This window comes from Lithobates pipiens, unplaced genomic scaffold (assembly GCF_037356315.1).
Source record: "Lithobates pipiens isolate NorthernLeopardFrog02 unplaced genomic scaffold, aLitPip1_a1.2 Scaffold_13, whole genome shotgun sequence".
Lineage (NCBI taxonomy): Eukaryota > Metazoa > Chordata > Amphibia > Anura > Ranidae > Lithobates > Lithobates pipiens.
This window is the reverse complement of record NW_027507718.1, coordinates 19,917,690-19,940,419: the sequence shown is the minus strand read 5'-3', so window position 1 is coordinate 19,940,419 and position 22,730 is coordinate 19,917,690. Positions and strand designations below refer to the sequence as shown.

General features: G+C 46.1%; 1 protein-coding gene across 1 annotated transcript in view; it reads left to right on the top strand.

The window, feature by feature from the left end:
* The window catches only part of CEP78 (centrosomal protein 78), a 92,495-nt gene extending 91,115 nt beyond the window's left edge, over nucleotides 1-1,380 (top strand). Inside the window, exon 16 of the mRNA XM_077474890.1 lies at nucleotides 833-1,380. Within this exon, the coding sequence (XP_077331016.1) occupies nucleotides 833-928 (96 nt within the window). The 3' untranslated portion in view covers nucleotides 929-1,380. The remainder of the gene's footprint in view (nucleotides 1-832) is intronic.
* Nucleotides 1,381-22,730: the final 21,350 nt, after the last annotated feature.

Here is a 22,730-nt window from a genome sequence, read left to right as displayed (position 1 = left end):
AGTAAGATTTTCTGAATAGGGTGGATGGTATAGGATCTGAAAGCCTAAGTGCTAGGTCACACCACAAAAACATCCTCCAGCTTCTTTTCTGTATGTATGTATGACACTTTTTTAATGCATTATGGTTTGTGATGTACTTCCAGGGGCATTTCAGATGCTTTTTTTTAATTCTTTTTTCCAGAAAAAAAAAAGTAGCGCATGCTGCATTTTTCCTGCACAGAACTGTACTGGAACATGGTAAAACATGTGTTCTTACCATGTTCCAATACAGATCTGTGCAGGAAAAATGCAGCATGCGCTACTCTTTTTATTTTATTTTTTTCTGGAACTGCAAGTCTGAGTCGAACAACACGAGTGCCATCACTGTGAGGACTGTTGTTTGGTCTCAGGATCATAGTCATGCAGCCATGTTTCATCAAGAGTAGTTCTAAAAAAATAGCACTTGTCCTAAAATGCTGCAAAATCAACTTGGCTGTTTTCACTCTTTCATGTTTTTTGGTCAGCATTCTAACATTTTGATACCCACTTGGCTGAAATCTTGTTGATATCCAAATGATCATGAATTATGAACCCCACACGTTCCTCGGATATCTATAGAGTCTCAGCAAATTTGTTTGATTGAGATTAGCAGATTTTACAAAATCATGTCTAGCACACAATCAACATTTTAAGGAGCTTACGCTGTGATGAGCCTTCCAGATTTTGCAGCTTCTTTGGTAGAAATTTCACCATGTAGAAATTTTGCACACTATTTCTTCAATGTGATGGGTTTTAGTCACCCAGTGTTTTCCATCATATGCTTATGAATTTCCTTTGGCATTTTCTTCTGCAGGAAGAAGAAATTCATGATGGCTTGTTGCCCAATGCTTGTGAATTCTGCCTTCTTCGCCAAGGTTCATTCCATTGCCTGCAACAATTGAAAAAATAGAGCTCCAATCCTCCAAATTTGCATAATATCATATGAAATATCACAACTACAATAACAAAATTAGTGTTCCATGTTGGGAAATGGGTCGGGACGAGAACTTTTCAATCCTCGCCTCATTACAGCTATTTTGTTGTAGCCCATGTCTTGGAAATGGGCATAAAAATGGGAAGGTCAGCAACTGTGTTCACATAGATATGCCACATGCAGAAATTGTGAACCCAAGGAATAAGTACCCCTAAACTGACTTTAGAGGCATCAATATCTATAAAAAAAAAAATATTAGAGAATGTTTAGAAAATATTTATTTGACAAAACATTTTAAAAGCATGATGACTTAAGACAGAAAATTGTTGGAATGTATACAAATCTGTGTGTGGAAACGCCAATATAGCAACACACGGTCAAATATGATCCTTCAACTGGCGCGTTTCAGTTCAATTCTTTCCTCAGGGGTGTTCTTCAGGAAACACACGTGCATCTATAACATTATTAGAAATATGCAATATCAATAAGCATTTTTCCAATGAGTATATATGTATCCATAAAATGTCATTTTTTATATTAGATGCACTTACATGTCACAGATGAAACATTCCATAATATAAAAACAAAGAAAAGTTGTGTTTCATAAAACTATTTTAGTCACCCCACAGGGGTGATTGCCTCTATGTTGAACATGCATCAGGAAGTCTGGGATGACTGGCCTCCCCTCCCTCAAATAGAAGTCCCCCAGGACAAGACAGACAGGAGCACTGAGGCCAGCAAGTGAAAGGACAGCCTAAATGCAAAAGATAAGTATATAAATGTGTATAATAGTAAATATGTATGCCCTATTATTGGAACTAGGGTATAAAAATGCCATGGAAATCACTACCTGAATAGTGCGTTAATCCAAAATGGGGACGCTAGTATTCATAGAAGTCATATGGGTTGCCAATATCTATATAATGAGCAAAAATTTAGTTGAATGAGTATCTACACTGATGTATCAATCAGTTAAGGTATAAGAGATAAGGATGCTTCAATGTAGTAAATAGATGACCTTCACATGGTAACTAAAACATCAGTTAAAAAAGTTTAGAATAAATCATTACCTTCAGGGAGATTGGAAAAGCATACAGCGTCCTGACATTCAGCAACTGTGGAGCGGATGGCATGACTGGGCTGCTGTGTGCTTATAACAAAGCTGCGTGCGCACCTCTCCTCCCCAACCTTGCATGCATGATGTCAGCATGGTGGAGCAGCGAGCTTCGCCGCGCTGACGTCGCGCATTCGCGGTTGGGGAGGAGTGGTACGCACGTAGCTCAGGAGGCCTTTAGGGACGCAGACTCACAAGACGCTAGCTGTGTCAATTACGCAATTAGGAAGCAGTTATACTGACTGACACAGCTCCATTAATCTTGACTGTAGGGTTATTACGCCACCTTCAGGAGAGGACTAGGCAGAACATATTTATGTTATACATGTGAAAAAACAGAACTTTACAGGTCCGCCCAGGGGGCCGTCCCTCTGGTGATAACCACTCAGCCTGCTTCCTGCAGCTCAGTTTTTTTCTGCCTAGTGAAGGAGATGGACCTAAGCTCCCTGCGGGACCATCGGTCTTGGGATTTTTTTTGCTGAATGTTTGCCTTCTGCGCAAGATGTTAAGATCCTGTGATCTGCTATCAACAGCCAGCTGGGTGATAGGCTGGATAATCTAGATCCTTGTAGTCTCCCCAGCCTGGTGATCGAGCGTGTGCAGACCCTAACTACGCGCTGGGTCGGCCACGACATGTCCCTCAGGCTCCAGGGGCGACCAGTGAGCGCAATGCTCCGGGGCACACATATGACTGGACTACCGATGTCCTTGTTAGGGATGAGCTTCGCGTTCAAGTCGAACATCGGCTGTTCGTCCGTTCGGCGAATACCGAACGTTATGGGCCATTCGCGCCAAATTCGTGTGGCGCTCACGGCCCACAATGCACTGCACCATCACAGTGCATTGCTGGCTCATGATTGGCCAAGCATGCACTGTGACCCCGCATGCTTGGCCAATCATAGCGCTGGCAGCGAGGAGAGCCATGATTGGCCACAGGCAGGATGCCTGTGGCCAATCATAGCTCAGGCTGTGTAGTACACGCCCCACACTATATAAGGCCGCCAGCGTGGCGGCCTTGTGTAGTGTGTTGGCGTCTGTAGGAGTTAGTGGGTGTTCTGTGTACCTTCAACACAGTATATACCGTTCATTATCGGCCGATTTTGCGTTCTTGCTCTTCTGTAGTGGTTGTTGTCTGCGTGCCCTTACCGCAGTATACACCATTATATCCACCTATATAGCTAGCTATCTTGCTCTTTTTAAATAGAGCTTGCAGTCAGTTGTAGGAGATTGTGCATGCTGTCTGCGTGCCCTGACCGCAGAATACACCGTTATAGCCACCTAATATAGCTAGCTATCTTGCTCTTTTTAAATAGAGCTTGCAGTCAGTTGTAGGAGATTGTGCGTGCTGTCTGCGTGCCCTGACCGCAGAATACACCGTTATATCCACCTACATAGCTAGCTATCTTGCTCTTTTCAAATAGAGCTTGCAGTCACTTGTAGGAGATTGTGCGTGCTGTCTGTGTGCCCTGACCGCAGTATACACCGTTATATCCACCTACATAGCTCTTCTCTAATTGAGCCATCTGCAGGAGTTGGTGGGTGTTGTGTGTGCCTCCAGCACAATATACACTACCCAATTGCTGGTTTTCCCATCTCCCTTCAGGCCATTACCATGTCTGTAAGGCCAGCAAGGAGAGGCAGACAGGCACGAGCCGAGAAAAGAGGGCAAGCAGGCTCTGTGTCTAGAGACAACAGTGCTGGTCGTGGACGCGGTGCATTGTCATCATCGGCACGTGGCCATGGGACACGCTTGTCCTTCTTTTCGGCAGCTGGACATGTTGAGCCGCAACATGCCGAAGACTTGGTAGAGTGGATGACCAAGCCCTCTTCATCCTCCTCATCCTCTCTCACCCAGGCTCAAGGTACTAGCAAAGCAGCTGCCAACGCATCGTCTTCCCTCCTCTCAATGTCATCATCAGTGACTCCTTCCCTAGACCCACCACGTCCTCCTGAGGAGTCTCCTGAACTCTTTGAGCACAGTGTTGGGTACATGCTCCAGGAGGATGCCCAGTGTTTTGTAGGCTCTGATGATGATACTCAGCTAGAGGAAGGCAGTAGCGTGAGCGCAGAGAGAGGGGATGCTCAAGAAGGACAGCAATCTGGCAGTCATGTTCCACAAGCTGTAGCATACTGCCAGGTTTGCTCCAGTGATGAAGAGGGAGGGGATGATGAGGGCACTGACTCCATGTGGGTGCCTGGTAGGAGAGAGGAGGAGGAGAAGGCACATGTCCAACGAGGCAGGATGCCATCCGGGGGCCAGCTTAGGGGCAGCACACCAACTGAATCCCACTGCAGAGCTTCGCCTATGCAGGGTGCTGCCTCTGCGCGTTATTCTAAAAGTTCTTTGGTGTGGGCCTTTTTTGAGACAAGCTCATCAGATCGCACCACTGCTATTTGCAACATATGTCTTAAGCGTATCTCGCGTGGCCAAAACACCAGCCGCTTGGGCACCACATGCTTGACCAGACATATGTTTACCTGCCATGCAGCTCGTTGGCAAGCGTACCTCAAAGGCCCACACCAAAGAACAAAGCGGACCTCTCCTTGCTCCTCATCAGCTGGGATCTCCAACCCCACTAGACCTTCAGTCCGCTCTGAAACCTGCTCTGAGAGGAATGAAGGTGTAGAATTAGGTGTGTCACAGCCAAGTGCTTCCGGGCACTCTGCTAGCAGTACACCCACGTCCAATTATAGCAGGAAAATGTCCCTGCCCCAGCTGCTGGACCGCCGAAAGAAGTTCACTCCCAGCCATCCACATGCCCAGTGGTTGAATGCTAGCTTGTCTAAATTGCTAGCACTTCAACTGCTGCCTTTTCAGTTGGTAGACTCGGCCCCCTTCCGTGAGTTTGTACAATGTGCGGTTCCTCAGTGGCAGGTCCCCAAACGCCACTTTTTCTCACGGAAGGCGATTCCGGCTCTCTACCGGCATGTGGAAGGCAATGTCCTTGCCTCGCTGGACAGGGCGGTCAGTGGTAAGGTGCATATTACTGCTGACTCATGGTCCAGCAGGCATGGACAGGGACCTTTCCTGTCTTTCACGGCCCATTGGGTCACTCTTCTGGCAGCTGGGAAGGATGCAGGACAAGGTGCAGTAATGTTGGAGGTTGTTCCGCCACCACGCCTCCAAAATGCTACTATTGGTTGTGACACACCTCTCTCCTCCACCCCCTCCTCTTCTTTATCTTCCAGTGCTCTGTCCTCAGAACCAGCGGTACTCCGTAGGCGTTCCAGGGGCTACGCAAGTACGCAGGCAAAACGATGCCATGCCGTGCTTGCGATGGTTTGTTTGGGGGACAGGAGCCACACTGTAGCAGATGTTTTGTCAGCTCTGCAGGGGCAGGCCGAGAGGTGGTTGACGCCACGCCAGCTTAAGCCAGGAATGGTGGTTTGCGACAATGGCACCAACCTCCTCTCCGCCCTCCGACAGGGACAACTGACCCATGTGCCCTGTGTGGCTCACATCCTTAACCTGGTGGTGCAGCGGTTCTTGGGCAGGTACCCTGGCTTACAGGATGTCCTGAAGCAGGCCAGGAAAGTGTGTGCATTTCCAACGATCATTTAATGCCTGTGCTTGGCTGGCTGAGCTCCAAAAGAAGTTGAACCTGCCCAAGAACCGCTTCATATGTGAAATGCCCACCAGGTCGAACTCAACGTTGGCCATGCTGCAGTGGCTGCACATGCAGCAGAGGGCAATCAATGAGTACCTGTGCGACTACGGCACCAGGACAGGGTCAGAGGAGTTCAGTTTTTTCTCACAACGCCAGTGGGGCATGATCAGGGATGCATGCACTGTCTTGTCACCATTTGAGGAGGCCACAAGGATGGTGAGCAGTGACAGTGCATGCATCAGTGACACTGTACCTCTTGTCCACCTCTTGGAGCATATGCTGCATGGAATAATGGACAGGGCACTTGAGGCAAAACAGAGGCAGGAAGAGGAGGACTTTATCCAGACAGTGTTCCTGCTGTGCCACCCATCACACAGGAAGAGGAGGAGGAGGAGGAGGATGATTGTGTCAGCATGGAGATGGAGGCTGGCACTCAGCAGCAGCAGCAGTCTAGTAGGGATGATTTACAGCCCCAAGAAACCCGTGGACTTGTACGTGGCTGGGAGGAGGTAGCTGCGGATCATGTTGTCCTTAGTGACCCAGAGGACTCCGGACCGAATGCCTCAGCTAACCTACGCTGCATGGCCTCCCTGATCCTGCAAAGCCTGCGGAAAGGATCCTCGTATTCTTCGGATCAAGGAGAGGGACCATTACTGGCTGGCCACTCTCCTTGATCCACGGTACAAGGGTAAGGTTGCCGACCTTATCTTGCCGTCGCAGAGGGAGCAGAGGATGAGACATCTCTGGGAGGCCTTGCAGAAAGGTCTGTGCAACGCGTTCTCAGAGACTGGGAGGTTACATACTCCTGGTCCTGGACAACGTGTTGCTGAGGCATCGGTCAGAAGGAGCAGTGGAGAAGGTGGCCGTCTGACCGATGTGTTCAGTCTATTTTTTAGTCCGCAGCCCCAAGGTATGATCGGTTCCAGCAACCATCGCCAGCGTCTGATTTACATGGTGCAGGAATACCTAGGGGCAAGGTCAGACTTGGACACCTTTCCCACCGAAAATCCTCTGGCTTACTGGGTCTTGAGGATGGATCACTGGCCAGAGCTTGCGCAGTATGCAATTGAGCTACTGGCCTGTCCTGCATCCAGCGTTCTTTCGGAACGCACCTTCAGTGCTGCTGGTGGCTTTGTTACCGATCACAGGGTGCGCCTGTCCACCGACTCAGTTGATCGACTGACCTTCATCAAGATGAATCGGTCTTGGATCACCCACAGCTACCAAGCACCTGAAGCTGATGTAACCGAATAATTTTTTTTGAAATATCACATCCCTTCAAGACTGCCTATGCTGATGCTGAGTGACTGTCCTGTTATGTTGATTGTCTATCCTCTTCCTCCTCCGCTGATATGTTGGAAAAACATTTTTGGTTCTGGGTGATGCCACCAGCCCAATTTTTCAGCCCCTGTTTAACAGGGGCGTTTAATTACAATTTTTGATGCAATGCTTTGCAGCAGGGCTCATTCCTGCACTACAACTAGAGTATATGGGAGAGGTTGCAGTGTCCTGGCACCAGCACCAGTGCCTAAGGCCCAATTTTTAAGCCCCTGTTTAACAGGGGCATGCAATTACAATTCTTGATATAATAGTTCACAGGAGGGCCCGTTCCTGTGCCCACCCAGAGTAACTGTGAGGACTTATAGTGTTGTGGCACCAGCACCACAACCACCAAAGGTCAATTTTTCTACCACTGTTCAACAATGGCATGTAATTACAATTCTTGATATAATCGTTCACAGCAGGGCGCTCCAGCGCCCACCAAGAGTCACTTTGAGGGCTTACAATGTTGTGGCAACACCAACACCTTGTTCCGCCATTTCTGCAGAGCATATAGGGCAGGCCCCTACTTTCAAACATCCAACTTACAAACGTCTCCTACTTGCAAACGGAAGGAGACAACAGCAAGTGAGATGAAAAAAGACGGATGGCAAAACAAACATACAGGGGTGATAACCCTTCCCTATGTTTTCCAAAAAGCTTAAAAATTGATTTTTTGACTAGAGCTACACTTTAAAAATGTACCAGTTGAAAATTACAAACAGATTCTACTTAACACAACAAACCTACACAGTCCCTGTCTTGTTTGCACCGCCTGTATACTGCTATTCTGAGTATATAGTGCCTGGGTACGGGGTTCCCCTTAATATCCGTACAAGACCCAAAGGGGCTGGTAATGGGCAGGGGGGCTACCCATGCCATTTTTCTCAATGATTTTCATCCACACTGCCGGAACCAGATATAACATTAAAACCGCAAGCAGTTTTAAATGACGTTATTTCCATTAAATCTCATTTTGTGCAGGGACTGTTCCAAACACTGGAAACACGTGGCACAGGCATACTATAGACACCCCCCAGGCACGATATTTAAAGGAATATTTCACATTTTTTTTCACTTTAATCGTCATTAAAATCAGTGCTCCCGCCAAAACGGCCATTTTTAAAAACATTTTAGGCATTGACCCATGTCCCCTGGGGCAGGAGCCAGGTCCCCAAACCCTTTTTAGGGCAGTATCTTGCATATTAGCCATTAAAATTAGCACTTTTTATTTCGAACGTTCGAGTCCCATAGACTTCAATGGGGTTCTAAAGTTCGTACGAATTTTCGGTCCGTTCCATAGTTCTGGTGTGAACCGAACCGGGGGGGGGGGGGGGGGTGTTCGGCTCATCCCTAGTCCTTTGTGACAGAGTGCCGTGTGATGGGATGTCCCCAGCTCATCCGGATGGTAAGTACAGCTCTCCCTGCCTCGGTGGGATTGAGCAGCTGGGCATTCCCTGGGAGGTCAATTAGGGGGTCCCGCTCCTCCCTCTCTTCTCTCCCTGTCCCTATTTTCCCTCACCCCCGTGGGGGATGCTGCCTGATGGGCTGCTGAGCAATGTGTGTACCTGTAGCCAGGGGTCCCCTAGGGGGCTCTCACCTTAGATTGGGGGCTGCGCTGGGTGTCTGTGTCCCTGGGTGTCTGGAAGTCTGCATGTACTGATCGCCATAGCTAGCGCTGTTCTGCTGCCATTTTCTCTGTCATTTCACTGTGTACAGTTGTTCGTCGGCCATTTTTGGTGTGCCTCAGTGGAAAGCGTGGTCGGGCCATTTTTCTGTAGCTCGGTGGCCATTGTTCCCTGCTGCTCAGAACAGCGCAGTTTTTCACTCAGGACACCTCGGAGCTGATACTGGACACGGGCACCTGTAACTGAATGGCGCAGCACTCGGTCAGGGTGGTGAGTCCTGCGGTGGGTACCCTCAGTCTGCAGCAGCTAGGAGGGTGAGATTGTGCACCTGTCCCCAAGGGTGGCAGACAGGGTGGGTCAGCCTGGCTTCAGAAACTGGTGTTTCTTCCCCAGAACTCCCTGCAATTGCAACCGGCTTTGGTGACGGTCCTTTGCCAGGGTGGAGGCGGTGTGCGGGCGCAAAGGTGGTAAAAAGCGACCCCTGCCCCCCCCCCCCTGTCCTCTGGGGAGAGCTCTGACGCAGACTCGGGCCCCTGCTCTGTTGCTTCAGATGACGCTGACCAGGACCGATCGGACAGTGAGCATGGGTCCCCGTCTGGCTCCGCGCTAGTTGGAGCACTTATCACAGCTGTGCGTGATACCCTGAAAATTCAGGATACAGCAGGTTCCTCTGCTGAAGTAGCGGTCCCTTTTGGGTCCCGTAAGCCAGCCCGTACACCTAAGGTGTTTCTGTATCTGACTTATTTCTATAAGTTCATATACAAGGAAAGGGGAAGCCCGCAACGGACCTTCTCGGTCCCTAAAAGAATGGCAGTGCGCTACCCCTTTGAGGAGAGCCTTCTGAAAAAATGGTCGGCTCCTCCGGTCGTGGACCCCCCAGTATCCAGGTTAAACAAAGTAACCGCAATCCCTGCATTTAAGGACCCTACTGACAGGAAGGCTGAAGCAGTGGCCCATTCCTTGTTAAAAAATAATTAAAAATTCCTTGGTAAAAAATATGACCAGTACTGGCCACAGCACTTGTGTCGCAGACACTTACTGAATTGGCGAAACTTTTGCACCGCGAATTGGAGAAGCAGCAGGCTACTCCCATCTGCGTGAAACTAACAGACCAGTTAGTGCACAGCCTTAGGTACATTTGTGACGCGCCCCTGGATATGCTTCCCCTGCTATCCAAGGCTTCAGTGTCAGCAGTGGTGCTGAGGCGCCTGATTTGGCTAAAATGCTGGTCTGCGGACCAGGCATCTAAAAAAAAGCCTTGACGGATTTACACTTCCTTGGTGAGCTGCTCTTTGGAGCCTCGTTGGATGACATTATTAAGAATGTCACAGGTGGGAAGAGTACCTTGCTCCCACAAGCCAGAAAGACTAAAGAGCCACGCTCAAAAGAGGCTTTTTCGTCCGTCCAGGACTTTGGCTAAACGCTCCCAGTCCGACAGGATGACCTCTGAGGGACAAAAGCGCCCCTGGAACCGCAAGCCTGCGAGCAAAAGTGCTACCGCCTGAAGGTTTTCTCCCGCCCGTCACACAGGTGGGGGGTCGCCTTTGGGAGTTTGCAGCTCTGTGGGCCTCTCGGCTATCCAACCAATGGGTCTGCAAACTGATTTACTCTGGCTACAAGATAGAGTTCCTCTCTTGGCCACCAAACAGATTGTTCCCCTCCAACATACCCTTACTCCCGGCTCGCCGGGTGGCCCTAATGGGGGCGGTAAGGGACCTGCTAAGCCGCGAGTGATAGTGCCTGTTCCGGAGTTGGAAAGGTTCCAGGGGTTCTGCTCCAATCTGTTTGTAGTCCCCAAAAAGGAAGGGGTATGTCCAATCTTGGACCTAAATTGCTTTGTAAAAGTACAGAGATTCAGAATGGAATCAGCTCGCTCAGTAGTCGCTGCACTCCATCAAGGGGACTCCCAGGCATCTTTGGACATCCAGGATGCGTACCTGCACATACCCATATGCCTTAGGTATCAGAGGTTTCTGCGATTTGCAGTTGGGGAAGCCCACTACCAGTTTGTGGCTCTCCACTTTGGCTTGGCATCAGCACCCCGAGTCTTTACCAAGGTATTGGCTCCAATTTTGGCGTTGTTGCGACAAAACGCGGGATCGTGATCGTAGGTTACCTAGACGATCTCCTCCTGAGAGCATCTTCCGCCTCAGAATTAAAGGAGGATGTGGCGATAACCATGCAAACCCTGCAGGATTTTGGGTGGCTGTTGAACCTAAAAAAGTGAGTCGCAGGTGGTCGTTGCTGCGCTTCTGCATGCGAGACCTGGGCCTCATGGTGGCAGGTGGGAGTACAGTTGACCCAGGGCCTCTGGTCGGGGGAGGATTCCAAGTTGCCGATCAATGTGCTCGAGCTTCGAGCGATCAGGCTACGCCTCTCCACATGGTTGATGAGACTACGAGGGCGTCCAATCAGGATCCAGTCAGACAACGCCACGCCCATAGCATATGTCAACCAAGGAGGAACAAGAAGCTCGGCTGCAGCACGGGAGGTCGCTGACATCCTTCAGTGGGCAGAGCGACATGTACCGTCCTTGTCGGACTACCTAAGTCACCAGATGCTGGACCCAGGAGAATGGGCATTGCATCCGTAGGTGTTCAGGCTATTGTGCCTGCGGTGGGCACACCAGACGTGGATCTCCTGGCCTCCCGTCTCAATTGGAAGGTGCTGAGATTCATATGCAGGACAAGAGATCCTTGGGCTGATGCGTTAGACGCGCTGGTGGCTCCGTGGGGTCAGTACCGACTGATCTACGCCTTTCCTATGCGAAAACTGCTACCATGTCTGCTCCGCAGAGTGGAGGCTGAGGGGATTCCAGTAATACTGATTACCCCAGATTGGTCTCGATGCCCCCGGTATGCCGACCTAGTATGCCTGGTTGCGGACGCTCCCTGGCAACTACCATTACAAGACGACCTTCTGTGTCAAGGTCCGATTCTCCATCCTGTTTTACCATCACTGGTTTTAACAGCATGGCTGTTGAGAGCCAGGTGCTAAGGAACCAGGGCCTGTCGGACTCCGTGATTTCAACTATGTTGAGACCACGAAAATCTTCTTCTTGGAAGATATACCATCGTACCTGGAAGGCCTACATCTCCATGTATGAAGAGAAAGGGTGGTGTCCGCGCACCTATTCTGTTTCCAGGATCCTGCTGTTTCTACAGCGAGGTGTAGACCAGAAATTGGATTTAACCACCATTAAGGGACAAATATCAGCCTTGGCTGTTTTTTTTCCAACGACCCCTGGCGTCTCATTCTCTAGTGAGCACTTTTATTCAACGGGTCCCCATTACACCAGCCAGGAGGGTTTTCTTCAGGGTGATGTGCAGTTTTCGTTTTCTGCTGCACATAAACTTTTTGGCCTAAAAATAAAATGCTAATTGTGGTCTTATCTGACCAGAGCACCTTCTTCCACATGTTTGCTGTGTCCCCCAAATGGCTTCTCGCAAATTGCAAAAGGGACTTCTTATGGCTTTCATTCAACAATGGCATTCTTCTTGCCACTCTTCCATAAAGGCCAGATTTGTGGAGTGTACGAATAATAGTTGTCCTGTGGACAGATTCTTCCACCTGAGCTGTGAATCTCTGAAGCTCCTCCAGAGTTACCATGGGCCCTTTAGCTGCTTTTCTCATTAATGCTCTCCTTGCCCAGCCTGTCTGTTTAGGTGCATGGCCATGTTTTGGAAGGTTTGCAGTTGTGCCATACTCTTTCCATTTTGGGATGATAGATTGAACAGTGCTCTGTGAGATGTTAAAAGCTTGGTATATTTTTTTTTATAACCTAACCCTGCTTTAAACTTCTCCGCAACTTCATCCCTGACCTACCTGGTGTGTTCCTTGGCCTTCATGATGCTGTTTGTTCACTACGGTTCTCCAACAAACCTCCAAGGGCTTCACAGAACAGCTGTATTTATACTGAGATTAAATTACACACAGGTGGACTCTATTTACTAATTGGGTGACTTCTGAAGGCAATTGATTCCACTAGATTTTAGTTAGGGGTATCAGAGTAATGGGGGCTGATTACAAATGCACGCCACACTTTTCAGATATCTATTTATAAAAAATTATGAAAACCACTTATTATTTTCCTTCCACCTCACAATTATGTGCCACTTTGTGTTTGTCTATCACATAAAATCCCAATAAAATAAATTTGTTTTTGGTTGTAACATGACAAAATGTAGAAAACTTCATGGGGTATGAATATGTTTTCAAGGCTCTTTATCTGGGACTCAACTGATCGTATTGGGAACCAGTGTTAGTGGTTAGCCATGAATGCATAATCTGGCTGCCGGGTGAATTTGCATCTTTGTGCCTAGGGAAGGTTTTAGCGCTAACTTGTTTAAGAGGAGAAAACAATTTAGAGAAGTCTTGGAAATCCAGACCAATTAACTATTTCCTCAAGAGGGCTTGGACTGGGGGGAATGTTGGTCTAGAGGTTGGGGGTAATCCACAACATCAAATCAATCTCTTATCTAACTAGGAGTTGAGTGAACATTCACCAAAGTATTAGAAATCTTTCATAACCCAATTTTTTTACATTTCCATTTTACAAATTATACAGATATTCCTCAGCAAGCATGTTCTCATAGACCTCTAAATAAAATAAAATAAAAGTTTTATTTTTTTTCCTAGATAGCAGTTTTTGTGAATGTTTGAACTATGTTTTATGCTTTTCACTGAGTCTGCAACTCTGTACTGTACATTTAGGTAATATTTAACCTTTAGCTAAAAGTACAATTAAGTACTTGGTAGTTAGACTTTAGAAACAAAGCCAAGTGGAGTTCATTTAGGTCATATCTGTCTGTGCACATACACCACACGTGTTTCTTCCTCACCTACACATAAGATAAAGATGACATGAACTTAGAAACTCACAAATTGTAAAACATTCAGGAGCTTATTGCCCTGCATGCAAACCACATGCTTTATCAGGTCTAGAGTAGTAGTAAAGAATAAGTAGTCGCTGATCGCCGTCATTACAGTATAGCATCTACAGCTGTGTAAATTCCAATGTATATATACCATGGTTTGTAAATGCTATAACGTTCGCACAAATCAATTAATATACACTTATTGGGATTTTTGTTTTACCAAAGACATGTAGCAGAATACATTTGGCCTAAGTTTTATGAAGACATTTGATTTTTAATGGATATGTTTTATAACAGAATGTTGAAAATATTCATTGTTTTTTTTTTTTTTTTAACATTTTCTGTCTTTTTTCGTTTATATAACCAAAATTTCAGGGTGATCAAACATCACCAAAAGAAAGCTATATATGTGTGAAAACAAGATAAATTTAATTTGCATGCAGTGCTGCATGACTGAGCAATTGGCCTGGTCATAAAGGGGATAAAACCTTCCGAAGGTTCAATAGTTGAACTATATTCACAACCCTGCAAGAAGTGCATTTGGATGTGTTTTATATCTGATATCATTCATTGCTATTGAGAGGTGTTCAACTTTTTGTTTTTATTTGTAAACCCTTACCAAATGCAACACACTAAAATGCAAAGGCACGAATGAACCCTTAAGCCTCGTACACACGATTGGACTTTACGACAACAAAACCGTGGAATTTTGTTCGAAGGGTGTTGGCTCCAAGTAGTCTTTCATACACACGGTCACACAAATGTTGGCCAACAATTACGAACGTAGTGACAAGACGTACGACGAGCCAATAAAAAGGAAGTTCAATAGTGCGCTACCCTTTGGCTTCTTCTGCTAATCTCGTGTTTATCTTGTGTTAGTAGAAGTTTGGTGAGTGACGATTCACGCTTTTCAGCCTTGTGCTTTTCAGTTCATTTCTGATTTTCAGGTTGTGTTTGTCAGTTCGTATCTGTTCTTCAGTGCGTGATTATCAGGTCGTTTCTGATTTTCAGTGCATGCTTCTCCGATCGTTTCTGATTTTCAGGTCAGGCTTGTCAGGTCCTTTCTGATTTTCAGTGCAATCTGTCAGTTCATTCTGAGCAGCCGTTCGTGCACTAGCCATGTTGCATTCTCATCGGAGAGAACGTGCTGTTGTTGGGCTTGGAGTTACTGCTTTGACCCTGGTCCTGTCCATGAACAGGGGGAGGAGTTCTTGCTGCCTTTGTTGCAGGAGTTCTAGGAGAAAAATCTTGATAATTTCAGGAATTATCTCCGGATGATGGACCCTGTCTATCACCGTCTAATGGCTTTGCTGTCCCCTTATATTACAAAGCATGACACCTGCATGCGGCAAACCATCTCTCCTGAGCAAAGACTCATCGCCACCCTGTGGTACTTGGTGATGGGGAGAAGTCTCCAGGACTTCAAGTTCATGACTAGGATCTCCCCCTCAGGCTCTGGGAATCATTATTCCAGAGACCTGTTCTGCCATCATACAATTCCTGCAGAAGGACTATATTCGGGTATGTTTTAACCTTTAACATCACATTCTATGTATTTAATGTTTGCTAATGTATTGTATTCATTTCTTCATTCCATAATTACCATGATTGTAATATGCTGTGAATATTCTCTTTGTCCTCATGCATGCTGTAAGCTTTCAATGCTCCTTTTTTGTCCTTCATGCATATTTGCCTTCACTAACCTCCCCAGCATGCTATCCTGGGCCCATACACACCTAGGCTAGTAACTTAACAGTGTAGTTTGTCAGCTCCATTGTAGCGCTTACCCTAAACACCCCCCTAAAATGTGTCCAAATGTTATTTTTGTCCTTAAATTCAGGCAGAGTGCAAGAGGATTTTTTTTTGGGGCCCAAACTCATTTGGAACCCCCTCAACCACTAAGTAAACCAATACCAATCCTCTATCTGCTGACTTTGCCAAACCCATACACACTATACCTACCTCTTTTGTGGTCATATTTATTGATGAATTTACCAAAGCATGTAGTGCAAGTGCCTGCCTGAATACTTTCAAATGGTACTGTTTAAAATTTTGTTCTCCTATTATCTTCCATAAAATGTTTACAATGGGCCATCAGAGGGGGTGAGAAATCTGATAAGTCGACCTTATACTTTTCTTTTTAAATACTAATTTCAATAAATGTTGTACTAATGTTGGCCAAGAATGTTTGTGTCTAATCTGCTTGCAATGTTATGTGCAAAAGTTCAAATTTTTTTTCTTTGTTTGACTCCACAGTTTCCTTACACAGGAATGGCAGACTGTGGCTTCCCAGTTTCTCCATCAGTGCGACTTTCTTAATTGTGGTGGTGCTATAGATGGGAAGAACATAAGGATCGCCCCACCACCCAACCCTGGGTCGTAAAACTATAATTATAAGGGACATAAAAAAAGGGAAGTTTGGGACTTTAAATGAAGCACTTGGATAGTAAAAGACAGAGATATATCATTGGACCATATAAATTTATTTAATTGAGTGTTCAAAAGAACTACTCATTATAAAAAGGTCCAATTTATGATATATATACACATCGATACAATAAAAACACAATATATGACATAATATATAGTATCCACATGTAGTTATACATAACAGTAATACATAGATTAATTAAGTAATGTGGCAAAATAATGCCCATGACAGCATGTCCGACATCGCAGATGTATGCACATGATAGATATGCATCCCATAAATGAGGACAAAATTAAATTTGTAATGAATGGTCAAGGACTTCTAAATAGGTAATTAAGGACTTATAGATGTGGTTCCATATACAGGTATAACCCGAGCATCAAAAAGCAGAGCTCGACGCGTTTCGTGGGTGTCTCCCCACTCATCAGGAGCAGATGCTACCACAAAGTTTCTATAAAATAAAAAATAAATAAAAATTATACAAATAATATACTGACCAGTAAATTAAGATAGTAGATTCATAAAACTATATTATGAATAGATAGTATGGTTAGAGTGGACTCACCAGTCCAGGCGTCAAATGCAACGCACAGCGGTAGGCGCCGGGCGGGCCAGGGACAAGCTCCCCCTACGGGCACTGAGGCGGCAAATAAATGGATACGACATATGGCACAGAAGGAGTGTATCAGCATGAGAAAGTGTGCCGAAATAGCGTTGAGACTAAGAAAAGTGAAAGTGAAAATAAATCAACAACAGCAGACTTCACAAAATGATGAACACAAAACAAAGTGATAATGGGTGGTGAGTATGCAAAAATGGCTAACATATTAAAATGGAAAAAGTATGAGGGGGTAAAGTGGATGTATGTGTGGGAGTGTGAGTGCATGGGATATGGTGAGTGTGAAAATGAAGAGTGAGGTATGTGTTGGTGATGATAAACAAGGGGGGATAATCAATTAGCAATAGACAGAGAATATGTCAATGAGGATAGAGAGAGAAAAGGAAAGAGAAATGGGAAAAATAAGCAAGTATGTACCTTAATATCGATCCTGGAACAATAACCAGCTAACCAGATAGCTGGTGTGTTCAGACCCCATGCAGAGACTGGCCTGTCAAGCAGCCATCCCCGAATGGGGTTTAAATATGCCGCCAACGCCATGTGTGTGAGACATGTACAGTGGTGTGAAAAAGTGTTTGCCCCCTTCCTCATTTCCTGTTCCTTTGCATGTTTGTCACACTTAAGTGTTTCGGAACATCAAACCAATTTAAACAATAGTCAAGGACAACACAAGTAAACACAAAATGCAATTTTTAAATGAAGGTGTTTATTATTAAAGGTGAAAAAAAATCCAAACCATCATGGCCCTGTGTGAAAAAGTGATTGCCCCCTAAACCTAATAACTGGTTGGGCCACCCTTAGCAGCAACAACTGCAACCAAGCGTTTGCGATAACGTGCAATGAGGCTTTTACAGCGTCCTGGAGGAATTTTGGCCCACACATCTTTGCAGAATTGTCCTAATTCAGTTACATTAGAGGGTTTTCGAGAATGAACGGCCTTTTTAAGGTCATACCACAACATCTCAATAGGATTCAGGTCAGGACTTTGGCTAGGCCACTCCAAAGTCTTCATTTTGTTTTACTTCAGCCATTCAGTGGTGGACTTGCTGGTGTGTTTAGGATCATTGTCCTGCTGCAGAACCCAAGTTCGTTTCAGCTTGAGTACATGAACAGATGGTCGGACATTCTCCTTCAGGATCTCTTGGTAGACAGCAGAATTCATAGTCCCTTTTATCACGGCAAGTCTTCCAGGTCCTGAAGCAGCAAAACAGCCCCAGACCATCACACTACCACCACCATATTTTACTGTTGGTATAATGTTCTTTTTATGAAATGCAGTGTTCCTTCTACGCCAGATATACTTGGACACACACCTTCCAAAGAGTTCCACTTTTGTCTCATCGGTCCACAGAATGTTGTCCCAAAAGTCTTGGAGATCATCAAGATGTGTTGTGGAGAAATTGAGACGAGCTTTGATGTTCTTTTTGCTCAGCAGTGGTTTTCTCCTTGGAACTCTGCCATGCAGGCCATTTTTGCCCAGTCTTTTCCTGATGGTGGAGGCATGAACGCTGACCTTAACTGAGGCAAGTGAAGCCTGCAGTTCCTTGGACGTTGTTGTGGGGTCTTTTGTGACCTCTTGGATGAGTCGTTGCTGCGCTCTTGGGGTAATTTTGGGCGGCCGGCCACTTCTGGGAAGGTTCACCACTGTTCCATGTCTTCACCATTTGTGGATAATGGCTCTCACTGTGGTTTGCTGGATTCCCAAAGCTTTGGAAATGGCTTTATAACCCTTTCCAGACTGATAGATCTCAATTACTTTCTTTCTCAATTGTTCCTGAATTTCTTTGGGTCTCGGCATGATGTGTAGCTTTTAAGGATCTTCTGGTGGACCTTACTGTGTCAAGCAGCTCCTATTTAAGTGATGCCTTGATTGTGAACAGGTGTGGCAATAATCAGGCCTGGGTGTGGCTAGAGAAATTGAACTCAGGTGTGGACAACCACAGTTATAGTATGTTTTAACAAGGGGGGGCAATCACTTTTTCACACAGGGCCATGATGGTTTGGATTTTTTTTCACCTTTAATAATAAACACCTTCATTTACAAATTGCATTTTGTGTTTACTTGTGTTGTCCTTGACTATTGTTTAAATTGGTTTGATGTTCCGAAACACTTAAGTGTGACAAACATGCAAAGGAACATGAAATGAGGAAGGGGGCAAACACTTTTTCACACCACTGTACATACTGTATAATGACAGCATTTACCGACACCGTTTAATATGCCTTAGATGGATATTTAGTCATTATGGTTTGATGTGTACCCACTGGCCGGCCGATTTTGCTCCGGGCGAGGCGATTGGGCGGTTGGGCGGTACTTGGTCTTTTCTTTCTTGCGGGCACTGCGATATTAAGGTACATACTTGCTTATTTTTCCCATTTCTCTTTCCTTTTCTCTCTCTATCCTCATTGACATATTCTCTGTCTATTGCTAATTGATTATCCCCCCTTGTTTATCATCACCAACACATACCTCACTCTTCATTTTCACACTCACCATATCCCATGCACTCACACTCCCACACATACATCCACTTTACCCCCTCATACTTTTTCCATTTTAATATGTTAGCCATTTTTGCATACTCACCACCCATTATCACTTTGTTTTGTGTTCATCATTTTGTGAAGTCTGCTGTTGTTGATTTATTTTCACTTTCACTTTTCTTAGTCTCAACGCTATTTCGGCACACTTTCTCATGCTGATACACTCCTTCTGTGCCATATGTCGTATCCATTTATTTGCCGCCTCAGTGCCCGCAGGGGGAGCTTGTCCCTGGCCCGCCCGGCGCCTACCGCTGTGCGTTGCATTTGACGCCTGGACTGGTGAGTCCACTCTAACCATACTATCTATTCATAATATAGTTTTATGAATCTACTATCTTAATTTACTGGTCAGTATATTATTTGTATAATTTTTATTTATTTTTTATTTTATAGAAACTTTGTGGTAGCATCTGCTCCTGATGAGTGGGGAGACACCCACGAAACGCGTCGAGCTCTGCTTTTTGATGCTCGGGTTATACCTGTATATGGAACCACATCTATAAGTCCTTAATTACCTATTTAGAAGTCCTTGACCATTCATTACAAATTTAATTTTGTCCTCATTTATGGGATGCATATCTATCATGTGCATACATCTGCGATGTCGGACATGCTGTCATGGGCATTATTTTGCCACATTACTTAATTAATCTATGTATTACTGTTATGTATAACTACATGTGGATACTATATATTATGTCATATATTATGTTTTTATTGTATCGATATGTATATATATCATAAATTGGACTTATTTATAATGAGTAGTTCTTTTGAACACTCAATTAAATAAATTTATATGGTCCAATGATATATCTCTGTCTTTTACTATCCAAGTGCTTCATTTAAAGTCCCAAACTTCCCTTTTTTTATGTGCATTAATTACCGGGATGGAGGTACTTAACTGTACTTCATTTAAAGTCCCAAAACTCCCCCTCTTGTTGCCTATATATACATATAATTATAAGGGGTTTAATAGTATAGTAATGTTGGCGGTGGTGATGGCCAATTATGAATTCACCTACCTGGACGTTAGGAAGAATGGCCATAACTCTGACGGAGGAGTGATCGCCCAGATGGAGTTTTGCCAGCATCTACATTATAGCCCCTTTGGTTTGCCACCTCCAGAGATGAATGTTGGGGGCCTCAATTTCATGTTTGTAGGGGATGAGGCCTTTGCTCTGGGGGAACATCTGATGAGGCCGTTCCCCATGAGAAACATGACACCAGAGCAGAGGGTTTTTAAGTACCAGCTGGCATGTGCCAGAAGAGTGGTGGAGAATGCCTTTGGCATAATGGCCAGCCGGTTCAGGCTCTTTCTTATGTCCATCAACCTGGGCGAATATAAACTTAACCACATTGTGTTGAGCTGCTGCATTCTGCTCAACTAACTTCGAAAGAATGAAGCCAGCTATCTGGCCTCACTTGCGACTGAGGCCGACTTTTCAGCAGAACCTGCAGAAAATGACGGCGCTCGAAAGTGGCCGTTCTGGCTTGCCCCCCCAAAGCACTCACAAAGTCAGGCAAAACTATCTAGATTACTTCATGGGTAGGGGGACAATTGCTTTATAACAAAATCTTGCGGATTGTCAGGGAAATAGGCGCAACCTCGCGAGGTACGTTCGTGTTAACGCGCGTCAGCGCAATGTGGTTCCAAGACGAACGCCCGACGTTGCGTCTGATCGAGTGCGAGTACGTGGTGTGATGCGAACGCATAACGTTACACGTCGTAGGCGTACGAACGCTATGGCGCGTACACGACGTGACCTAGGCACCTTGCCTATTCAAACGTTCACCTGACAGTGCCGCATCGCTGGATTATCGTCAGCTTCTCCTGTGTACCTGTGTTCGTGATTCCTGCTGTCTGATCTCCTGTGTACCGACCCGGCTTGTTTGACCTGCTTCTGTTGTTCTCCTGGCTCCGCTGGCTTGTACCCGACGTCCCTTGTCTGCTCCCTGCACCTGACCTCGGCTTGGCTTGGCTCCTGCTCTCCGGTCTTCAGCTCAGGACCCGTTGCTCTGACCTCAGGACTGATCTTCCGTGTTTGACCCTCGGCCTGGCCTTGACCCTGCTATTGGACTTCTGTTATCTCTCTCCTGAACTTCCTTGCACAGTTGCCTCCGGAGACTTGTTTACTCAGCTCTTATCATCTGCTGCTGCTACCAGGCAACCTGTGCTACTGTGGGCACTGCATCCCTGTGTCATCTTCAGGGTTGTGCTGCACTCGGCAGCAAGGGGAGCCCTCTCAGCATCTCGGCCTCCCCTTAGATCGTGACAGTATAATCCAGCCATGTCAGAGGCCGACAGAGGTGACTCCCCAATGGAGGCCATTCTACAGGAAGTCATGGCCCTTACCCCAGCTATTGAGGAACTCCAAGAAAGGTATCTCTGGCTGAAGGAACATCTGCAGCACTCTCCTGAGTCGCCCATCCCCTCCGGCCAAGGTTCTGCTACCATAATTACAACCTCTCCAGAGCCACGAGTTCCAGCCCCAGAGTGCTTTCATGGGGACCGAAGAAAATTTAGATCCTTCAAGAACTCATGTTATTTATACTTCTCCCTGCAACCTCAGACTTTTGCTTCTGAAGTGACCAAAGTGGGTTTTACCATTTCCCTATTAAGGGACGATCCCCAGACGTGGGCCCATGGCCTACTGGAGCAATGCAGCCCTTTTATTAATACTTTGGACCAGTTTTTCCAAGCTATGGCACGTCTATATGATGACCCCTTACGGACAACAATAGCTGAAGCAACTTTGTACTCCCTTCGCCAGGGTGAGCGGCCTGCAGAGGACTATACAGTGGAATTCCGTACATGGTCTACAGATTCCGGCTGGAATGAAGCGGCTCTAAAATATCAATATCGGGGGGGGTTGTCTGAAGTCCTCAAAGACAAGCTAGCCAGATTAGAGGTTCCTCCAACACTTGAGGATCTTATCCAACTTACCATCCAGCTTGATAGGCATCTACGGGAACGCCAGTCTGAACGCGCTCGGACTCTTTATCCTATCCAGGCTCCACCTTCGGTCTGCTCGGCGGCAACTTCTGTTCCGAATGGCCTGTTCCGTCCCTCCTTAACCTCTGAAGAAAGACTTCGTCGCCGACAGGCACACCTTTGTTTCTATTGTGGGGAATCAGGACATTTCATAAACAACTGCCCCACAAGACCAAGTAAACCAATCCTCTGTACTCCATTTCACCTCCAAGTAACGAAGCCAGCTTCGGCCCATATCACCCTTCCTGTCACGTTGATGGTGGCAGGCAAAGGAGTTCATCTACAGGCAATACTTGACTCCGGGGCCTGTAGCTGTTTTCTGGATTTAACCCTAGCTAAGTCTTGCTCTTCCACTCCTTCTCAAGAAACAAAGATTGACTGTCCGTCTGGCCGATGGCTCCTTACGTAGCTCTGGCCATGTCACCAGGGAAACAATACCCATCCTAACGACCACAGATTCGGGTCATCAGGAATTTCTTAAGTTTGATGTCCTGTGTTCTCCTATGTTTCCCGTCATCCTAGGAATTCCATGGCTGCAGGCACACAACCCTCGGATTGATTGGCTCAAGAAGGAGATATCCTTCACTTCTGCCTACTGCCAGCAACATTGTCTGGATTCCGAATCTAGAGACTTGTCCAGTT